The sequence below is a fragment of the Orcinus orca genome, chromosome 1 (assembly GCF_937001465.1).
Source record: "Orcinus orca chromosome 1, mOrcOrc1.1, whole genome shotgun sequence".
In the NCBI taxonomy this organism is placed as follows: Eukaryota; Metazoa; Chordata; class Mammalia; order Artiodactyla; family Delphinidae; genus Orcinus; species Orcinus orca.
This window is the reverse complement of record NC_064559.1, coordinates 62,653,594-62,674,824: the sequence shown is the minus strand read 5'-3', so window position 1 is coordinate 62,674,824 and position 21,231 is coordinate 62,653,594. Positions and strand designations below refer to the sequence as shown.

At 49.8% G+C, this 21,231-nt stretch overlaps 1 protein-coding gene and 1 long non-coding RNA gene across 4 annotated transcripts in view; both read left to right on the top strand.

The window, feature by feature from the left end:
• Positions 1–21,231, top strand: part of RCSD1 (RCSD domain containing 1) — a 68,150-nt gene that overhangs the window by 45,565 nt on the left and 1,354 nt on the right. For all 3 annotated transcript variants that reach the window (XM_033428008.2, XM_033428010.2, XM_033428009.2), the window contains 5 exons: positions 2,600–2,698; positions 3,854–3,943; positions 7,876–7,947; positions 11,476–11,679; positions 14,120–14,758. In XM_033428008.2, coding sequence (XP_033283899.2) covers positions 2,600–2,698; positions 3,854–3,943; positions 7,876–7,947; positions 11,476–11,679; positions 14,120–14,758 — 1,104 coding nt within the window. The remainder of the gene's footprint in view (positions 1–2,599; positions 2,699–3,853; positions 3,944–7,875; positions 7,948–11,475; positions 11,680–14,119; positions 14,759–21,231) is intronic.
• On the top strand, positions 14,765–21,161 carry LOC125965658 (uncharacterized). The gene is made up of 2 exons (XR_007479849.1): positions 14,765–18,627; positions 19,147–21,161. It is a non-coding gene; the product is annotated as an uncharacterized LOC125965658 (long non-coding RNA).

Here is a 21,231-nt window from a genome sequence, read left to right as displayed (position 1 = left end):
AAGCCTGGTTTTGAGACAGGGAAGTTAGGGAGGAGTTTCTGATTCCTGTACGGCTCTATTTTTATCTGGAATGTATCTTCCTGCACCGCCAGTGATTGGCGCCTTCGGGGCCGAGGGTAAAGTGCACTGTCAGCAGGACACGAGCAGTATATAGCAACGGACAGAGAGACTGAGCTGTTATGCGGGCGGGAAGTTAGACAGATGGACAGACTGATGGGCCCAGCATGTTTGCCAAGAGCAGCTCAATTAATTAATCACAAGGACAAGATGTTCGCCTCTGACCACGCCCTGCGTGACACATGTAGGGCACTAATCAGAGCGGGCATTGGGTTCCCTGCTCGCGCCAGCGCTGTCGGGGACTCTGGCATCTTGAAGAGAGGTGCATCCTTTTACATCTTTATGTGAAATCAGCATCTGATGTTTAGGCTGGAATGAGAATAAACTTGACTTACAGCAGGAAACAGTAAAGAGGGACCTGTCTTTTCCTCCAGAGCAGCCTGTTCGCAGATCTGAAGGTCCGTGGCCGCTGCAGTTCTTTCCTATCTCTAAGCAAAGCCCCCTTCACAAAGCTTGGCCCCCACGTAACTTCACCCGAGGCGGTGGGAGGCGGCCGTGTGTGCCTCCCCTGCTCCAGGGGCAGCATCACGGTGTGACCAGCGACGTTTCCTTTGGAGGGAGCACCCAAGTAAGAAAGCTTGGAGACAATTCTAGCGCAAAAAGGAGGGCCTAGGAAGTGTATGTGAGTGTGTGTGTGTGTGTATGTGTGTGTGAGAGAGAGAGAGAGTGTGTGTGTGTGTGAGAGTGTGTGTGTGTGTGAGAGAGAGAAAGAGAGAGTGTGTGTGTGTGAGAGAGAGTGGGGGGTGGTGTACAGGGATGCAAGCTTGCAGCTGGAACGGAGCATGCTTGGTCTTTGCAGGCCATGAGCCCCGTGGAAAGACAGAAATGGACTTTCCCGAGCAAACTGCTACCCAGATCCTCCCAGTTTCAGGCTAGACGTGGGCAGAGGGAGTTTGCAGTCTGTGTACGAAATGCCATCGTCATGGTCACCAAAAACCAAAGCTGAATGTCTCTGAGACTGGACATTTCAAAAATATTATTAAAACTGTGTGGTTCCCTAGGCCGCATGTAACAAGGCAGAAGTGAGGGGGCCGTTTCCAGTGCTTACTGACTCACCGTATGAGTCTTGGTGACAAATGGCACATGGGAGTGAACAGTGGCCAGGGTGCATCTTGGCCTCTTCAGGGGGCCTAGAGGCACCTTGGGGGAGGGAAGGCCACAGGAAACCAACGGTTGCATTGGGGGTAGAGCAGGGGCATGGTAACCAGCTGGTCACCAGTTTGCAGAAAGCTCACAGCAAAAACGAACAGAACAGTAAAAGGGGTGAGTCTCTCTCAATGAGGACACTGTAGAGAACAGTAATGCAATATGCAAATCCCTAGAACTGAAGTCATTGCAGTGTTCTTGGAAGGAAGGACCCCATTGCCCGTAGTAATAATAACCCTTCTATAGCTCTTCTTATGTCCTAGGCCTTGTCCTCAGACTTTAGATGTATAGTCAGTCATTTAATCCACAGAACAACCTTGTGAGTGATGTGCTACTGTTATCCCTGTCAAGGTACAGAAAGGTAAAATCATTTGCCCAAGGTCACTGAGCTAGGGAGATGGAGAGACTCAGCAGTCGAATCCAGATAGTCTGGTTCTCATCGCCGTGCTACTTGACTCTCATGTTATTTGAATATTTTCTGAACATTTCTATGCCCAAGGCACTCAATTAAGTAGGGGAAACAAGACACAAAAATACTTGTCAAAAGTTCAATCAAGGTGCTTCCCTGGTGGCACAGTGGTTAAGAATCCACCTGCCAATGCAGGGGACACGGGTTCGAGCCCTGGTCTGGGACGATCCCACGTGCCCCGGAGCAACTAAGCCCGTGCGCCACAGCTACTTAGCCTGTGCTCTAGAGCGACAACTACGGAGCCCGCGTGCCCTAGAGCCCGTGCTCTGCAACAAGAGAAGCCCGCACACCGCAACGAAGAGTAGCCCCCGCTCGCCGCAACTAGAGAAAGCCCGTGTGCAGCAACGAAGACCCGATGCAGCCAAAATAAATAAATAAATAAAAGTTCAATCAAAGACGTTTTCTCATCCCATTAGATACACTTACAGGCCTCTCTCTCCAGTGCATTTTGCCAGCCTACAGTTTTCGAAGCCTCATGTGACAACGGGAAGATGCTGTCCCTGATAGAGCCCTCTCCAGGCTGGGTCTCCGTGGGATGAGGAACCCGGCCTTGTCCTGCCTCCCAGATCCCTGGGTGCCCTAACCTCCACCCCCAGGGCGACACCAAGTTTTATTCCTTTCCAGATCCCCAGAGCCACACCCAGGGCCAAGGACACTATAAACATTCACTAAATGCAGTTGACTGAACGGGTTTTTTACATCTTTGAATGCAGGAGCCAATTGCAAAACGCTGTGAAAAGACCTCACTGTGGCAGCATCCCTGCTTGTGGCCACATAGCAAGCACCTTGTGTGGCACCCGGTGCTGATGCTCAGCAGTGCCAAGTGCATATTTGCTGGTTCACTTTGGCTTCCCTTTGGTTTGCCAGGAAAGGCCGGCAGAGACCAACGCCAGTGTGGACGACTCAGCGCCCCCCTCGGTGGCCCAGCTGGCCGGGCGATTCAGGGAGCAGGCGGCCGCTGCAAAGGTGAGTCAGGAGGCTTCAGAGCCCCTCTCCTGGGATGGGGCTGGAGGAAGGGGAAGTCTGGGTCAGGCCCAGAGGAGAGGGAGGGAGGAGGCTTGGTAATTACCAAATTAGGAAGAGAAGCCAGAGAGGGGTCTCTCTGAATGTGAGGAATGTCGCCATGCTGCTGGGCCTGGGCAGGACCGTTCCCCACCAGAGTGAGGCTTCCCCTGTGGCCAGGAGGGCTGAGAGCTGAAAGCCCTGCTGTTAGAGACAGGGGGTCTGAACCCGGGGCTTGTCCACCCCAGTCGTCCACTGATAGAGACTTAGCTCTTGCACAGCTGTGCCAGGCCTGGACTGCTTCAGAATAAAGAAGTCCCCACACCAGGCTCCTCCCCGGAGCTTAGGAAGCTTAGGAATCCGGAACAAGGGTGGATTCCAGAAGGAGAATTGGGAAGAAAGAGAGGATGGAAACAGAAGCACCTTCAGATAGGAAGCCAGGGATCAGGAAGGAAAGGGATCCAGTGACCAGTGGATTCTAGAATCCTGCTGGAGAGGTCAGTGTCAAATGGGGTATTGCAGCATTGGAGAGATTTGGGCTAGATTTTCTTGAGTCCTAGAGTGTGAGGAGCTCCTTAGAAGTGAAATGAGGGAAGGGAACCCCAGTGTGTGGGGAGGTTTATCATGGCCCCTTGGGACAAATGAGAGTGTAACTGTCATGCTTTTTTAGTGCGTTGTTTTGCGTTTTTATTCTCCCATCTGAAAAATCGGTCCATAATTTCAGACACGATAAGAATGTCATAAAGGGTGAAGGAGATAGTATCGATCAAAGGTGCTGACAGTGCTTAGAAGCTGGGTGTGGGTGTCATTGTGAGATGTTGCTTCAGGCAGGCCAGTGAATCACAAGTAAAAGAGGGTGCTCCAGCAGGAAAGGACTGGGAGAGTCTGAAAAGGACTAGAGAACCTGAAAGTCAAAACGGGTAGACAGTTCATTAGAATGAATTTATAAAGTTAACGGGCAGTCGCAAAGACATGCAATCCCTCCCTTCATTCTTTTCTCCGCCAGACATCCCTAAACATTCCTAAAACCAGTTTCTATTTCCTTCCTCTTCCTCCCTGTTGCCTGATTAGCTCTCTCTCTTTTTCTCTCTGTGTGTCTGTCTGTCGCCCTCCCTCTAGACACCAGCCAGTAAGCCAACAAGAAGGAAACCGCCCTGCTCCCTCTCTCTGTTCCCCCCCAGGGTAGAGCTGGGCCAGAATGGTGAAGAGGTAAGTGCTTCTGCTGCTGGGGGCTCAGAGGATGCTGGTTATTGATTTTCTTTCTCCTTTTTATAGGAAGAGGCACGCAATTCGCACTTTTAGACTTGAAACCTGTGCAGGGAATTTCTCCATTTCAGATTCAGGGGTGAATGTCCTTAACACTTCCTGAATCCTTTACTTTGAAAACGAGGTCCCTTCCTACCCCCTGTTACTGAGCCTCCCTTATGGTTTTCAAGGACAGGAGCACTATTTTTCAAGCCTGAGCATTTCCGCCAAGAGAATGGGTCCATGGAGTATTTTACCACACCAGATTCAGGAGTCATGAAAGTCATGTTTGACTCCCAGGTCTGACTGATACGATCTTCCAAGTGTGCAAAGCATCTGGAAAGAGGGCCGCACTCACGTAAAGCAGAACTGCAGTGTGAGAGAGGCGTGAGTTTCTGTGGTGTCTTGAAAAGGCTGGCTATTGTTCTGGATCACTGAAAGAGAACCAGAGCACACAGGAGGCCTCATTGCCCTCAGATATTAATAACCAATGTTACCAACATAATAAAGGCTCTGGTATCATAGATCATAGCCACCAATGGATTCCCGGCCTGCATGTTCACCTACCCTTATTTATCTAATTGTAGCTGTAAGAGCAACTTGTCCACACCCTCCGAGGAACCCAGGAAGCTTCACTGTGGTCGTGGTCCCCGCCAGAAATGGATTAGCGTGTTCTCTTGTCCAGCCTGGGAGGCCAACCCCAAAATAGAGCAAGCAAGCCCAAGACAGTCCAATTCCCACATGCCAACTGTGATACCTCTTTCCCCCGCTTCCTTTTTGGGGGCCAGCATCCTGACGACAGACACTGGATAGTCATGTGGGCTTGGGCAAGGCCCTTGGTGTCTACATTTTCTCATTTATAAAGTGAAACATTTGGAGTCGGTCAACGGTTTTCAAACCTTTTTGTCAACCCAAGGCATATGAGCAGAAGTCCATCAGATAAAGCAGAAACTCAGAGCCGCTCTCAACCAAGTGGGAAGGGGGTGGGGCCCCCCATATGCTCTGAGAATACTCCCCCCCAAAACTGGACAGGGGTCTTCTGGGATGAGAACGCCCCAAGAAGCCCAGTTTAAAAAACACTACGTCTTTCTTGGGGTCTCCTCAGGTGCTGATATCATGATTCTGACCCCATCTTCGTGGGGTCATCAGCCAGCATTCCGGTCAAAGCCATACCAACAACTTCTCTTTACTGAGAGTGAACTTCTCCTGTGACCTTCACCCTGAGGGCTTGGAGTCTGTGTCAGGCAATAGGCTGAGGCCGTGGCCACTAGGTGCCTACCGTGAGGCTGCCCCCTGATGACCTGGACTCAGCCCCAGAGAAGTCACTGCACTGCTCCTGCTTCCTTTTTTGTAAAATGGGACAAGAACACTAACCAGACATGATGGGGGCCGGATGGGGACTTTTATCCCCTGGATAAAAGTGGAGGGAGTTCAGTGGCTCTGGGAGAAATACGTTTACATGTTCCATCCCATGGGGCACCACCAGCAGCTAAATGGCATGTAATAGCCAAGGGCTGGATGAATGGGAGGGTGGATTTAAGAGGGAAGGTCCCACGTGGAGTGACAGGCTGCTTGCACGTGGGAAGGACGTTGCTTCCAGAGATCAGTGACTTTTTGTCACGAGCTTGAAATTCACATAAAAATAAAACGAGCAGCCAGCTCTGTCTGGCTGGGTTAGAAAATTGTGGATGCTGCTGCCACAGTTCTCCTTCCGGACTCCCACGGCACGGCCTGCAGGAGCCCTAGTGCCGGGAGCCTTGGGGGCCTGGGAAGGCCCCAGTCAGGCTACCCCCCGGTTCCCAATGCACAGTGCCGGAGAGGGTCTTCCCATCCCTTCTTCATCCCTGCCCCCTCCCTATGCCTGCACAGGCCTGAGACGGTGGAGCCAGCCCCTGCCGACAGGGTATCCTGGAGTTGCCCCTCTCTGGAGGACCCACCCAAAAGAGTGTTTAATATGGCCACTGAGCCTGCCTTGCCTGCCCACAGGAGGGCTGGAAAAGAGTTCCATCTGAAAAATCTGTTCATTATTCTAGACATTATAGGAATGTCATATATGGACATATATACATACATAGAGATGTCAGGCTGACTTTTCTCCACCAACTGTATGAGCGGAGGCCACTTGTTAAACAGTAAAGGAAATACTGCCACCTTCAGCCGTTCCCAGGAATGGCATTGGCGGCTCTTTTGGGTTCTTCCTGCTTTGCAGTTCAATTCGAATCAACAAGGATTTTGTAGGGCATGAGCTGGGTTCCCAGCACTGTCCTATGATGAAGGGGCTGTGTTTATTGAATTTTCACTCTCTTCAGAAGATACTAGTCAGTTGCAGAAGAGAATAAAGTATTACATAAAGTGAGCTTTGTCAGCACAATTGTTGCTGCAGTTCCTAAACAGTATCTTCAGAAACGCGGCCTCATATGAACTTTCACTGTAAAGCCCAGAAGACAACTGAGTTTGGGCTGGAAGCTCTTTGTTCTCACGGTGGACACAAGGCTCCTTGAAAGACTGACTGCTCTGGAGATATGTCTGATGGTGTAAACTCATGGAGCCAGAGGCACCTGAGAGCTGGAGGAGGCCTTAGAATCGTTTATTCCAACCCACCCACCTGCCTGGGTCTTGGCCGGGGAGGCTGAGGCTGGGGCAGCCGTCTGGCTCCTGTCAAAGCCGGAGTTAGCAGGGACTGGGGAAGGGAGCTCCTGAGTCCCAGCCAGTGGCTGCCCCACGCTCCAGCACCTCCCCCGCCCGGCAATGCTGGGCCTTAAAAAGGTCACAGGGAGTTCAGTTGAGTGCATCTGTCTCCTTCCATCACTAAAATACAATCATCTCACTCAATAACTATCTCAGAATATTTATAAGAAATTGTGTTATTCTTCTTATGATTCAAGTAAATTAGCACATGGGTGCGAGGAGCAGGGTCCCCAAACTATAGGTCTCTGTCCGACAGCGTGGAAGTCATCTTTTTCTTCATCATCATCATCATCATCATCGCTGTCATCATTCCTACCTGTTGAGGGTCAATATAGCTGTGGAACTAGCATCAAGTTGTAGGGATTTTACACAAAACAGGAAGGAGTCAATCTTTTTAGATAATATAAAATCCAAAGACAGGCAAGATTCCTGACAATACACTAATCACAAAAATATCCCAACTAACAGAACATATATATGGGGGTGTGCGTATATATATATATATATATATATATATACACACACACACAAGATATCTCAGACATTGACCACTTTCAGAGGGCAGGCGCTCAATCATATTCATTTTTATGTAACCAACACAATGCCTGGAATGTAGGAGATACTCAATAAATGTCCGTTTAATCAAAATGAATAGTCAGTGTTCTAGAATATGATAACTTATAAACAACACTATTGGTGGGGTTTTCCAAAATATTATTAGTTTAAGGGAAGACCTTCAAGTATACCTCTGTCAGGTTTCACTCCGGCTCTGTGGTTTCTTATGTTTATGACAAACAGAATGGATGGTCACTGTGCCCTTTCTCTTTGAAATCCCCTCCAATTGTTGACTCATGTTGTTGAAGGTCATGAGGTGAAGATCTTGTCCCCCTCAGACATAGTCTGTTCTCTCATAATGACCATGAAGGCATTCTTCCTGGAACAGGAGGCCTGCTGTGTTTCAGACGTCCTGCCTGCTCTGATCCATAGATTCAAGTGGTCTTGTTAGTGGTAGGGTGAGGGAGAGGGGAAGGGGAATCTGCCACGCCCAGGACCTCAGGAGGTAAGTGAGCTCCCGAAGCTAAGTGATGAGGTGGTAAAGCCAACTTTTTCTTCTCCTCTTATTCCAACTGTGGCTTCTGGGCTCCAGCCAGAACCCCACCTCCCTTCGCCTCACTCATTTGCTTGTTTTGGTCCATTTGCTTTTATAGAAGTCACCGCCCAATGCAAGCCACCCTCCTAAAGTCAAGGTGAAGAGCTCGCCTCTGATCGAGAAGCTCCAGGTAAGTTCAGAATCGATGCTACGTCCTATCCAACCCCCTCTCTTATCCAACATTTGCATGTCTTTGGGGCTCCTAGGGTAGTCCCAGATGTCACCTGGACAGTTGACCTCTGATAACCGGCTAGTGATCAAACTGCCCTGAAGGATGAGGGGCTCTACCTGGGAGCAAAATGCTAAAATAAGGACCCTATCAAACATGAGCTCATGTCATTAGTACCTAATGGAGATTGAAGATAATCAGATGCCTCAAGAGTCTTATGGGAAAGGATGTTATACACAGGAAACACTCCAGGAATAGCCAAGTCCTCTCCATGGCCTGAATGCAGCCACAAACCGTTTCAGCTTTACACAGGGCTGACATTCAGGTGCTAGTCATTACACCACTACGGCCAAGTTCATTGTTTGGAAAGCATTCCATCCTACCTCGCCACCTTATACATCCAGAGCCCTCACCACTGTGCCCACAGTGGGGCTGGCTTTCCTGGGAGTGTAAACCAAGTATATGACACTGCACTTGATCTCACAGTCTTGTTGGGGAGACAAGGTTTTCACACATGATACAATAAAAGACATACAGGAGAGTAAATACCGGAGATCTAAATTGTGGGTAACTATCCGACTCCTACTGCTCTAGACCAGGACTTTTTTTTTTTTTTTTTTTGCGGTACGTGGGCCTCTCACTGTTGCGGCCTCTCCCGTTGCAGAGCACAGGCTCCAGACCCGCAGGCTCAGAGGCCATGGCTCACGGGCCCAGCCGCTCCGCAGCATGTGGGATCTTCCCGGACCGGGTCACGAACCCGTGTCCCCTGCATCGGCAGGCGGACTCCCAACCACTGCGCCGCCAGGGAAGCCCTAGACCAGGACTTTTTACCTCGGCATTATTTGAGCTGGTCAATTTTGTTGCAGGGGCTGCCTGGTACACTGCAAGATGCTTTAACAGCATCCTTGGTCCCTATCCACTAGATGCCAGCAGCACTCTTCAGTAAACTGTGACAAAGAAAAATGTCCCTAGACATTGCCAAATGTCTCCTGGAGACAAAATCATCCCCCTGCCCCCTACCCCCGCTGAGAACCACTGCGGGTAAAATTTTAGAGCGAGAAGACAGTCAAGTGGGCAGGAGTAATTAACAAATGCTTTAGGAAATACCTATTTCCTGAGTCAGTCCTTAAGAATAGTGGCTGGAAAGGAGGGAGGAAGGTACTCCTGGTGTGAGAACAGCATGAGCTAAAGCACGGAGGAGGGACAGGCATGATATATCTGGGTGGGGCCTGTAGAAGATGCCCCAGCTTTCACCGCAGTCTCTGTGCAGGAGAACAACAAGGCTCTCCTGCACTGGATCCTCCCCTCTGGGTCCAACTAATAAAATTGGCTCGTCTACCTTGTTCTGAAGCCATCATTAGGGGTGTGTCAATATAAGTAGCCACAGCCTCTGCAGTTCCCAGCTATGTGAGAGACCAGGGATTTGGCCCCCAGCCTGATTTGGGGTTAAGGGAAGCATTTCTGGTTTGGGTTATGAGCCTACCTCATCGCGGGGTGGGGGGGGGGTCTCCCCTGAAGTTTAATTCATACTGAGAAGCCCTGATCCCACTCCAGCTGCAGGGAGGGAGTGGGCTGCCCATCGCTGTAGGAGGCTGCAGGGCTCCCATATACATACCAGGGGTCTCTCAGAAGGGACCCCAGAACTCAGACATTCCCTCCTAGCAGCCATCCAAAGGGTGTAGCCGAGAACCCCTACCTCTGTCTCCCGGCAGCCTACCACAGACCTCATCTAAGTGCCAGAAGTTAGTTTGCAAATGCTGTGTACCCTGCAGTCTTGGTGTTATTCCCCTTTCTAGTCATTAATAAGCCTCTTTGGGAAACATCGCAACCTGAGAATGAGGGTTTAATCTCTAATGGTTTAATCTCATGAAGAATGTCAGCGACAGTATATAATTTGGCCAAATCCCATAGGAACCTTACTTTGCTGGAAATACGTGGGGAAAGAACTGAGAAGTGCATCACCAGCTTCATTTTTCTTCTAAGTATTCTATTAGATGAGTTAGGAACTATGATTTTTCTTCACTAGAATAGTCCATAGTTCAAAGTTCAAGTTTTCCGCTGGCTAGCAAGACCCATTTTATTTGCAAGCAGTCTGACAGAGGGAATGTCCCAGCTTGACCCTGAGAGGGCAGGAAGACCTCCTTTAATGCCCAGTTAATATCCCCTCTGCCATGAAGTCCTCTGAGCCATCCTAGCACACCATCTCCCACAGCCTCTGTGGTCCAAACCTGTCCCTTTGCACCTGCAACATGCTACTTTTAGACATGGCGTGGGCTCACACTGTTGCTGTTTAACTTTTATATTTTTAATTGGACAATGACACAATCTTGTCTATATTATAAATTCTTTCTTAAAATCACAATTGAAATACGAACATCGTCCTAAACGTGTAATGTTCTATACTGTGCAAGTCCTAAAGTACATGTCGGAGTTCTCCAAGGTGACAGAGCCTCGGCTGGCAGGAGGGTGGCACCGAGGGGAGTCTGGAGGGAAAGGGTGTGAGTCGGGTAGTGGCAGGAGAGAGTAAGGGGACCAGATCATAAAAGACTCTAAAGGTCAGGCTCAGTCGATGGGACAAATAAAGACTCTGAGACACAGAAAGGCTACTGGACTCGCTGTAGGTCACACAGCTATTAAGTGAAAGAGGCAACATCTGGAGTTGGGTGTGTCTGCGTGGAGAGCATCATCTGCCCCTCCAGCCTGGTCCCTCCCCTTGGAGGCCTTGCTGCTGGCTCTCCTGCTCTGGAGGATGCAACTGCACAATGATTTGGAAACGCAGAGGTCAGAGCAGGAGGAACAAGAGCCCCTAGGTGGCGCTAGAGGACCAAGGGACTCACGTTCAGTCCCTCCGTAGACATCTGCACCACCACCTTCTCTGAGGCAGTCGGATAGATCTGGGACCACCGCCTCCTCCCCCACCAAACTCATGACTCCCTCAGGCCTCGGTTACCTTCGGGTAACCCCTCCCCTTTGCTTGCCCTCGGGGTTCATTCTGGTCTGGTTGCACCTGCACTGCGATGCTGCAAGTAGGGTCACACACTGGCATCTGCTCCGCTGGCTCCCCGCTGGAAAGGCGTGGTGGCCTGCTGTGTCCACCACTGTGGTCTACCGAGAGAGACCCTGTACTTGGAGACTGAGGGACAAACAGACCTGGCTTGGATCCCAGGGCAGATTCCTTAAACACTTTGCTAATGTGTGCCATGAGAACAAAACTGAACATGTAGGGTGGTTGTAGAGAGGAAAACTGCACATGCCCAGCAAAGAGTAGGCATCCAGTAAGCAGTAACTGCTCTTGACTCTGATGAGAACGATGGTAAAGGGTGCTGACAGCATGAGAGCCTGGTGCCTGCAGGTGCTGACAGGTGCTATTCTGGCCTCTTTGTCTATAAATCGGGACTGTTCCAATGCATTTTTGCCGGATCAAATCAGTGCTTCCTGGGCATTACGGAATGCAGCCTGGGTTTGAAATTCCTCATCTTTTCTCTACAGGCCAATTTAGTCTTTGATCCAGCGGCCCTGCTGCCTGGGGCCTCACCCAAGAGTCCTGGACTCAAGGCCATGGTGTCACCATTTCACAGCCCACCTTCTACCCCCAGCAGCCCTGGCGTGTGGTCTCGGGCCAGCGAGCCGGAGGAGGTGCCCGTCAGCTTTGACCAGCCTCCTGAGGGCAGTCATCTGCCCTCTTACAATAAGGTAATATCTGGATCCTAAGTACTGTGGTGTGTCTGTGGAAATGCGGACACTGGGCAATTCTGAATCACCTCTACCCTGTTGTCCTGGAGAAAGGAGGACACTTCTGAGCTGTGGTAAGATGTGGTTTTTAACAAAGGAAATTTCTTCTCTTCCTGGCAAGTGATCCCTGAGCTAAGAGCACCCGCTACCTAGCCTGCCTCTCTCATCCGCTCTTCCCGTAACTGTGCCACTCACCTGAAAGGTGCAGGGGATGGAGCGCTCCATCCTTTGTGGAGAGAGGGGCAGGAATTCAGTACTGATCCCAGCTGCACAGAGAGTTATGTCAAAAGCTGAAAACAAAAGCTAAAGACCTGATCAGTGACTCAGCAGAAGGGAGGGCAGGGTCACTAGGTTGTCCTGTCCTGCCCTGATATGAATACTCCTAAGTGTCCCAGAACGGGTTCAAGTCATTCTTACTACATCTTGCCCCAGTTGAAGAATACCCAACTCGTTCCCTTTGCAGAAAGATGTATGGCAGCACTTGTTTCTGTAGATACTGCCCTGATACTTGTGTGTGTGATTTCATCAGATCCCTGCCCTACTAGAAGGAGGTAAGAATCAAGAGAATCAGAGGTACATACAGTCCAGTACACTCCAAGCAGGTACCCAGCAAATTTGGACCAGAGCCAGGCAGGGGCTAAGAGTTAAAGGGCTCTTTTCTTTTTTTGGGTTGCACCACGGGCATGCGGGATCTTACTTTCCCGACCAGGGATCGAATCCGCACCCCCTGCAGTGCAAGCGCAGAGTCTTAACCACTTGACCACCAGGGAAGTCCCTGAATTAAAGGGTTCTGATTCCAGGAAAAGTTAAATAAATGTGACCTTAGAATTAAGGATGGAGAGAGCAGGATCTACTGGGCCCTTCCAGAGGATCCATCTAGGAAAGAGGTCAAATGTGTTGAAACAGGTAGGGCCCAAGGAAACAAAAGTGGTGGCGAGGAGGTGATGGGGTAGGCTTGAGCCTGCTGGCTGGGGACAGAGTGGAGATCCTTCAGCCCAGGGCAATGGAGAGACCCCCGACAGCAGAGAGGAACCCAGGAGAGAGCCCTGTCTTCTCACAGGATGTCAGTGGGATGTAGAGGCAGGGAGGGAGGCTCTGCCACCTGGTCATAGTACTGGGGGCTTTAGTCTGTGACAGCAGTAAGGGAGCAGGCAGGATTATTTCTGAACCCTGCTGGCTATGAGGGCTGGGGCCTTGATAGCCTGCAGGGCTAGCCTCACTGTGGTCTCAGGAAAGTTCCTGGGAAGCCCTTTTAAAACCAAGTATTCAGGGCTTCACTGATGGTGCAGTGGTTGAGAATCCGCCTGCCACTGTAGGGGACACAGGTTCGATCCCTGGTCTAGGAAGATCCCACATGCCGCAGAGCAACTAAGCCTGTGCGCCACAACTACTGAAGCCTGTACACCTAGAGCCCGTGCTCCGCAACAAGAGAAGCCACTAAATAAATTTATTAAAAAAAAAAAAAAGTATTCATTCCAAACTTCTGAGACAACTAGGATTGACAAATACCAAAATGCAAATCAGTGAGAAAATAAGATTTAATTTGCACATAAATTTTTAAAGACACATCACTTGAGTAAGGTAGGACACCCACTATAAACACGCCATTGAACTTCTGACAAAGTCCAGTGGACCCAGGTGAGGCCTGGTTCTGAGATTCACACACTTCCCAGAGAAAAAATGGTTTTCAGGCAGCTCTGCTGGGTGTTTCTAAGGTGTGGCTTCTGCTAGAGTTGGACCTCGCTGGAGAAAGCAAAGGATTCTGGCTGCTCAGCTCTCCCGGGGTTAGCCAGCTCTGGGGGGGTGGGGGTGGGGTGGGGGGAAGGGAGGAAGCTGATCACCAGCTGTCCAGCTCCACACCCATGAGGTCATGGTACCAGCCACCCACAGACCCCCAACCCTGTTTTCTGTTGGGTTCACCTTTGTCAAAGTAGAAACTTCAAAATGTTAAAACATGACTCTGGTACGAAATAGAGAGAGATTTTGTTCAATTTGTTAATTTAGGAGGGATCCTGTAAGATGGTAAAGCTCATTCAAAGAACTGGTTATTTATAGGCAATTAAAAAGGACAAATGTTAGAACAACATTGCTAAGTTAGACACTGAGCTGATGGTTATTTTACAGGCCAGTAAAATCTTAGGTTATTTTTTTTACTGGATAGACAGCATTTTCATCTTCACACACACAGAAAAAATCTGCAGGTTACCATGTAATACCACAGCCCCATAGGGCTCTAACCTATAATAAATAGCAAGCAATGGTACATCCTCCTAGAAAATCAAATGATCCTCAGGTGGGCTTGTGAAGCTGTGCGTGTGAGACTGACATTGAAAGAACATGCGCCCTCCCTGTTTGGCCTTTTTCACAGGTGTAGATCATTTTCCTTAACACTTTCTTGCAGGTGCGGACAAGGGGCTCCATAAAAAGGCGCCCTCCCTCCAGGCGATTCCGAAGGTCTCAGTCGGAGGACTGTGCGGACCTGGGGGGGCTCAGGGCCGAGGAGTCCTCCCAGGAGAATGGGGCCAAGGAAGAGAATGGGGACGAGGTGTTCCCAGCCAAGAGCAAGACCCCAGGATCCCCTCCTCTGAGGAGGACGCCCAGCTGGACAGAGAAGCAGGAGGAGAAGGGCAGGGCTTTGAGGGTAGCCCAGCAGCACGAAAAGGCCGTGGGGAGCTCCGAGGAGGGGGCCAGCCAGCGTCCAGCCCGAGCCTCCAGCCCAGAGGCAGAGGACGGGGGTGGGAGCCCCACGGAGGAGAAACCGGCTGAAGGGCAGATGGAAGAGCCTACGGAGGTGAAGGAGAGGGTGGCCAGCGAAGAGGAGGAGCCTGAACAAAGCAGCCGAGACACAGAGGGGCTGGAGGAGGGAGCTCTGGGGGAGGAGACCCCCCAAAGCCCCCCTGGAGGAGGGGAGGGCGACCACAGTTCTGAGCAGGGGGCTGGCAAGGAAAAGCAAGATGACGGGACCATCCTCGAGCCAGGCTGTGACCCTGTCACTGACCACGTCCAGCCGGACACTAGCAGTGAGGTCCCCAAGACAGAGGTAGGTGGCCTGGCTTGTCCCCCCGACCCGGACAGGGCAGGGCCAGCGCGTCCTATGTCCCGTTCCCTGTTCCTTACACCCATCACCAATCAGCTGGGTGTGCAGTAGCACAGGGACTGGATTGAGACGGGTTGTCACTGATGGGGAGGGGACAGAAGGACCAGAAAGGGAAGCGTGTCCCATGCTCTCTGCTTCTCGCTGCCTCGGGGTTCTGGCGCCCTTCTGGATGTGACTGAGGCCCACACACCGAGGCCTCCTGATGCAGCATCCTGGACTGGGCTCGCTTCTGTGGGGCGTTCTCAGAGGAAAAGGGGGTGCTCCTTTCCATACAAAGCTCACAGTAATAGTGCATGAGACCAGCAGCTCCTTGGGGTGCAGTAAAGAAGGCAGAACACGGCAATGGGCAGGGCTTCCCCTAGGGAAGCTTTAAAGGAGGCTTTGTGTTCCATCCGTGCACGCACAGGTGTTAGACACCGAGAGCACATGAGGATGGGCTGCCTCAGTCCCGCCCTCCTGCTGGGCCCACACTTAGTCATGTGGCTCCTCCCACCACTCCCAGGAAGCCCACCTGAGCTCACCTACTTGTGCCCTCAGGAGCACGACCAGCCTTGCTGGTTTCCACAAGAAAAGCTCTGTGTCCCACCCCCTACTGCCACCCCTAACAATCTTCTTTTTTTTTGGTACGCGGGCCTCTCACTGTCGCGGTCTCTCCCGTTGTGGCGTCTTCCCGGACCGGGGCACGAACCCACGTCCCCTGCAGCAGCAGGTGGACTCTCAACCACTGCGCCACCAGGGAAGCCCCTCACCCCCTAACAATCTTATCAACAAAGTCACCTTCCAGTGTTTCCCCCTTCCCTTTATGTTAGTTCATTCATTCATTAACACAAGCCACCGTCAGCTTCTGACATTAGCCTCTTATGTCACTTCCTGCTTCCACGTTTTCTGCCTACGTAGTCCATTCTCTGTACAGCAACCAGAGGGGTGTGTGTGTGTGTTTACTCATTGCGAAAATTACTCACGTCCTGTGTTAGTTTCTTAGGGCTGCCATAACAAATTACCACAAATTGGCAGCTTGAAAACAATCGAAATGTATTGTCACACAGTTCAGGAGGCCAGAACTCCAAAATCAACGTGTTGGCAGGATTGGTTCCCTCTGGAGGCTCTGAGGAAGAGTCTTTCCCAGCCTGTCCCCTAACTTCTGGTGGCTGCTGGCGACCCTGGGAATCCTCTCTTTTCTCTTCCAGCTTCTGGTGGTTGTTGGCAATCCTCGGTGTTCCCTGGTTTGTAGACTCATCACTCCAACCTTTGCCTCTATCTTCACATGGTCTTTCCCTGTGTCTGTGTGTCTCAAATCTCCCTCTCCTTTGTCTTATAAGGACACCCATCATTGGATGTGGACCCACCCTAAGTCCAGAATGATCTCATCTTAAGATCCTTAATTACATCTACAATGATGCTCTTTCCAAATAAGGTCACATTCACAGGTACTGGGGGTTAGGATTGGACATATCTTTGGAGGAGGACACAACCCATGGCACCTCTGCTCCCCCTTGTCCCAGAGCACTCAAAACACAGATTCCAAACCCTCTGTGAGGCCCTGCGTGGGGGGCCCCTGCCCAGCTCTCCCTGACTCTCCCCCATACTGTGCCCCAACCGTGGTGATGTTTTTTGGGTTTGTTTTTTTTTACAGTGGTTAATATCTAGATCCTTGAAGTGACTTGGTGCAGTAATTTATAAGCCCAAAATTGGTTGAACAGACTCAGAACGTGTAGCTTTCCAAAATGCCATCTGAGAGCTGTTGGTTAGGACCGTGCCCAAATCACATAGGGCTGGCATGTGTACATCCTTCCAGCCTTTCTTCTTTGTGGTTGTATTTTTATACTCCAGATTGATAGTGTTCAGGTTCTAAACGTGTTGCTTTCGAATGTTCATTAAGCTTTCTTTCATATAGAAATACTTTAAAAAATTGGGGGAATTCCCTGGTGGTCCAGTGGTTAGGACTCGGAGCTTTCATTGCTGTGGGCCCGGGTCCCATCCCTGGTCGGGGAACTAAGATCACACAGCCGCGCAGCATGGCCAAAAAAACATAAAAATTTAAAAAACTTTTTTTTTTTTTTTTTTTTTTTTTTTTGCTGTACGCGGGCCTCTCACTGTTGTGGCCTCTCCCGTTGCAGAGCACAGGCTCTGGACGCGCAGGCTCAGCGGCCATGGCTCACAGGCCTAGCCGCTCTGTGGCATGTGGGATCTTCCTGGACCGGGGCACAAACCCGTATCCCCTGCATCGGCAGGCGGACTGTCAACAACTGCGCCACCAGGGAAGCCCTAAAAACACTTTTAAAAATTTGGATTTTTAAATTTTCAAGACACCATTTTCATTTTTTGTTTTATTACTTAAATGCGAGGTGCTACCTCTTTACAAGAGCTTAACAGCATATAATTTCTCATTTAATTGCACATGTCAGATCCTCACTATGTGCAGAACACTGTACTAGCTGTAGTGTGTGTGTGTGTGTGTGTGTGTGTGTGTGTGTGTGTGTTTGCAACAAACGTGAATGCACATCCACTCCCAAGGAGATTTTAATTAAAGAATATTATAAAATTCTTGAAAAAATTCTTGAGGATTTACTATATTAAATTCTTTAATATACAAGGATAAAGATGGGTATGTGTTTGAGGTGCCAAATAAACAGCAAAAAGACTTGCTTGAAAATATGTCTTTTCCAGAAATTGTACCTCCAAACTTTCCGTTGTTCCCTTGAATCATACTAATAATAATTTGCTACTCACTGGGGCTTTTCAGTTTATTTACTTTTCATAAGGAATTGGCAAAGTTTGATAAGGTGAACAAAAGGTCTGGTCTCTAGATTCCTGTTGTGGTTTTAAAATGGAAGCAGGCAGACATAGCATAGCCTTTCTCCTATTTTGCCTATAGTTAACATCAATTCATAAATTAATGACTTAAGTAGTAATGTGTTAGAGTCATTTTCCAACTGACCTATATCTAAAATTACTGGTAAAATTGTCTAGAATAATTTTTATTCCGTAGTGCATTGAATACAATCTTTTAAAGATTCTAGCCATATAGAAGTATGGAGAATGAAAAATTTTATTGAAGTATAGTTGTTACAATGTGTTAATTTCTGCTGTACAGCAAAGTGACTCAGTTATACACATATATATTCTTTGTCATATTCTTTTCCATTATGGTTTATCACAGGATATTGAGTATAGGTCCCTGTGCTATACAATAGGACCTTGTTGTTTATCCGTCCTATATATAATAGTTTGCGTCTGCTGACCCCAAACTCCCAATCCTTCCCTCCCCCAACCCCCTTCCCCTTGACAACCACAAGCCTCTTCTCTATGTTTATGACTTTGTTTCTGTTTCATAGATATGTTCATTTGTGTCATATTTTAGATTCCACATATAAGTGATATATGAGAATGAATTTTGTATCGCTACCCTCGTCTCCCTCTTTGCACCTCTCTCCTTAGTAGGCATAATCACCATATACAATTCAGTGTTCATATTTTCAGTCCTATTTGGGTTTGATGGACTGAGCTGCAATTATTTTGGACAAAGATTTTTTTTGTTTGTTTGTTTTTTGTTTTTTTATAAATTTATTTTATTTATTTATTTTTGGCTGCGTTGGGCCTTCATTGCTGCGCGCTGGCTTTTCTCTAGTTGCGGCGAGCAGGGGCTTCTCTTCGTTGCGGTGCGCGGGCTTCTCATGCGGTGGCTTCTCTTGTTGTGGAGTACGGGCTCTAGGCACGCGGGTTCAGTAGTTGTGGTGCACGGGCTTAGTTGCTCCACAGCATGTGGAATCTTCCCGGACCAGGGCTCGAACCCGTGTCCCCTGCATTAGCTGGTGGATTCTTAACCACTGAGCCATCAGGGAAGCCCCAAAGATGTATTTTTTAATTGCTAAATGTATTTATCCCTTCCTATTGACAGTCTGACACTGAGCATTATTCCTCTTGTAGTTTATCTGATCAAGATACTTCTACCAATCAAAGAACAAGATGGGGATTAAATCGGGGGGGGGGGGGCCGGAAGCCGTCTCTTTAGTGGTGTGCGCTGCCTCTGTGAGATCCAGGAAGGAACTTGGACAGGCATGGCGTGCTCGGGAAGCCCGTGACACAAGGGGCCCACTTCACAGTTGTCCTTACTGGGGAACCCTTTGGCACCACTGCCCGAGGCATTTTGGTTCTAACTTTTTTTTTTTTTTTTGCGGTACGCGGGCCTCTCACTGTTGTGGCCTTTTCCGTTGTGGAGCACAGGCTCCGGACGCGCAGGCTCAGCGGCCATGGCTCACGGGCTCAGCCGCTCCGCGGCATGTGGGATCCTCCCGAACCAGGGCACGAACCCGCGTCCCTTGCATTGGCAGGCGGACTCTCAACCACTGCGCCACCAGGGTAGCCCTTGGTTCTAGCTTTGACCGGGCTTGAAAAGACCAAAAGAGCATTGGAAGCAGCGCCCCTCCCAGATTAAATAAATTATGCAGATGTACAGAGGTGCTTTGTGAAGCAGTTTATTCTGGTGAGTAGCGCTGGTGTCCTTCGTGTCAACATCGAGCTCTGTGACCTTGGACAACTCCTGTCCCTTCTTGGAGTTTGGGTTTCTTCCTCTGCAAAACCAGGGGGTTGGACTAAGGTTGTCAAAGTTTTGCCGCCTTCCTCCGCTTGCGTTTCTACCTCAGTCCCTCCCTTAGCCTCTTAACTATCCTCCACTGAGATCCCATGTCCCTGCCCCGCAGGTTCCCTCCGTGGCCAGTCACTTAACGAGCTGTCCTTCCACGTGTTTTGTCGTCGTTGTCCTTCTGCACTTCAATCTCCCTCTCACCATCGACCTGCTCTATCTTTCTGTATTAATCCCCAAAGCTAAGTCACTCTCACACCCACCTTCTCTGCCAAGACTTGTGTCATTGGTGGAATTCACGAAACCATGCTGCCTGGATCTCTTATAAACTTACCAACCCAGCTGAACCGTATCCAACCTCACTGCTGCCTGACACCCTCTCACTGCTTCTCTATCATCCTGTTTTCATCACCGTTCGTCCAGCTCACTCCCTTCCTCTTCCTCTCCTGCTCTGCAGATGACCTCACCTCCTTCCTGTTTACCTAAAGGGAAGACCAGCCTGTTTGCCACTTGCTCATACCCTCCGAGAGTCTCTTCTTCCTGCACATCTGAAAAGAGGCCCCTTTCCTTGATAAAACAAACCCCCTTGTCTGCTGTGTCTACCATTTTCTGAACTTTTCTACAAGATATTTGTGGAGCGTGTGTGTGCATTTTAAGTGAAGGGTTACACTAAGATTTCCCCATTCTGTTACTCTTCTGTATTTCCAGGTCCTCACTAGCTCACCCCTTTCTGCCTACAAACATGTTCGGATCTCTAATCCTAAAGAAAAAGTTCTCGACTCTGCTCTCTACCCCCCACTCCACCCCCAGTTCTCTCTTTCTCCCTTTGTGATCTCGCTCTTATCATTGACTTTTGAAGCTCACACACGCCCTCCCGGCCACCAAAGACCGGTCATGTCTCCGTTCTTGTCATCCTCACCGCTCTGAAACAGCTAATGCCGGCAACCTGCCCTAAAAACCACCTCCTTCCTTTAACCACTGTTTGGCTGGGCTGCCCTGGCCCCCTCTCTGCCTCTTAGTGTGGCATCACCACACCCTGACCTTGGCTCCCACTCCCAGGCTTCATCTCCTTTTTTTTTTTTTTTTTTGCAGCACATGGGCCTCTCACTGTTGTGGCCTCTTCCGTTGCGGAGCACAGGCTCCAGACACGCAGGCCCAGCGGCCATGGCTCACGGGCCTAGCCGCTCCGCAGCGTGTGGGGTCTTCCCGGACCGGGGCACGAACCTGTGTCCCCTGCATCGGCAGGCGGACTCTCAACCACTGCGCCACCAGGGAAGCCCTCATCTCCTTTTGTCAGTGACTCCTACACCTGGTCCTCACCATTACCTGCCAGCCCCTCCTGACTGCTTAGCACCAGCCGGGCTCTCACCACGGTCCCAACCACACATCCACAGGCCCACCAGTCCCTCATGCTCCGTATCTCCAAAACCAAACTGCTGCTCGCTTTGTTTCCTCACTTACATTTAACTGAAACCTGAAATTCCATTGTTAGCCTTAACGCATTTCTTCTCATGAGGTACTTTTCTTCTTTCTCTTTGATTCTTGAGCAGTGTTTCAGGATGATGAAATTAATGGGAATGAGTGAGGAAGTAAGAAGCTAGGGCAAGCAGGACATGGGAAGCCATGCATCAAGGAATAGGCAGTGTCCTCGTTGAGGGCTCAAGCTCCGGTCCTGGGGTTTAAATCCTGACTCCACCACTTACTAGCTGTGTGACCTAGGGGAAGTCACTTGACCTCTCTGTGCCTTAATTACCCCACCTATAATACAGAGCTAATAGAACTACCAAACTCATATTGCTTTCGTGAGGAATAAATGAGTTGATGCACGTGAAAA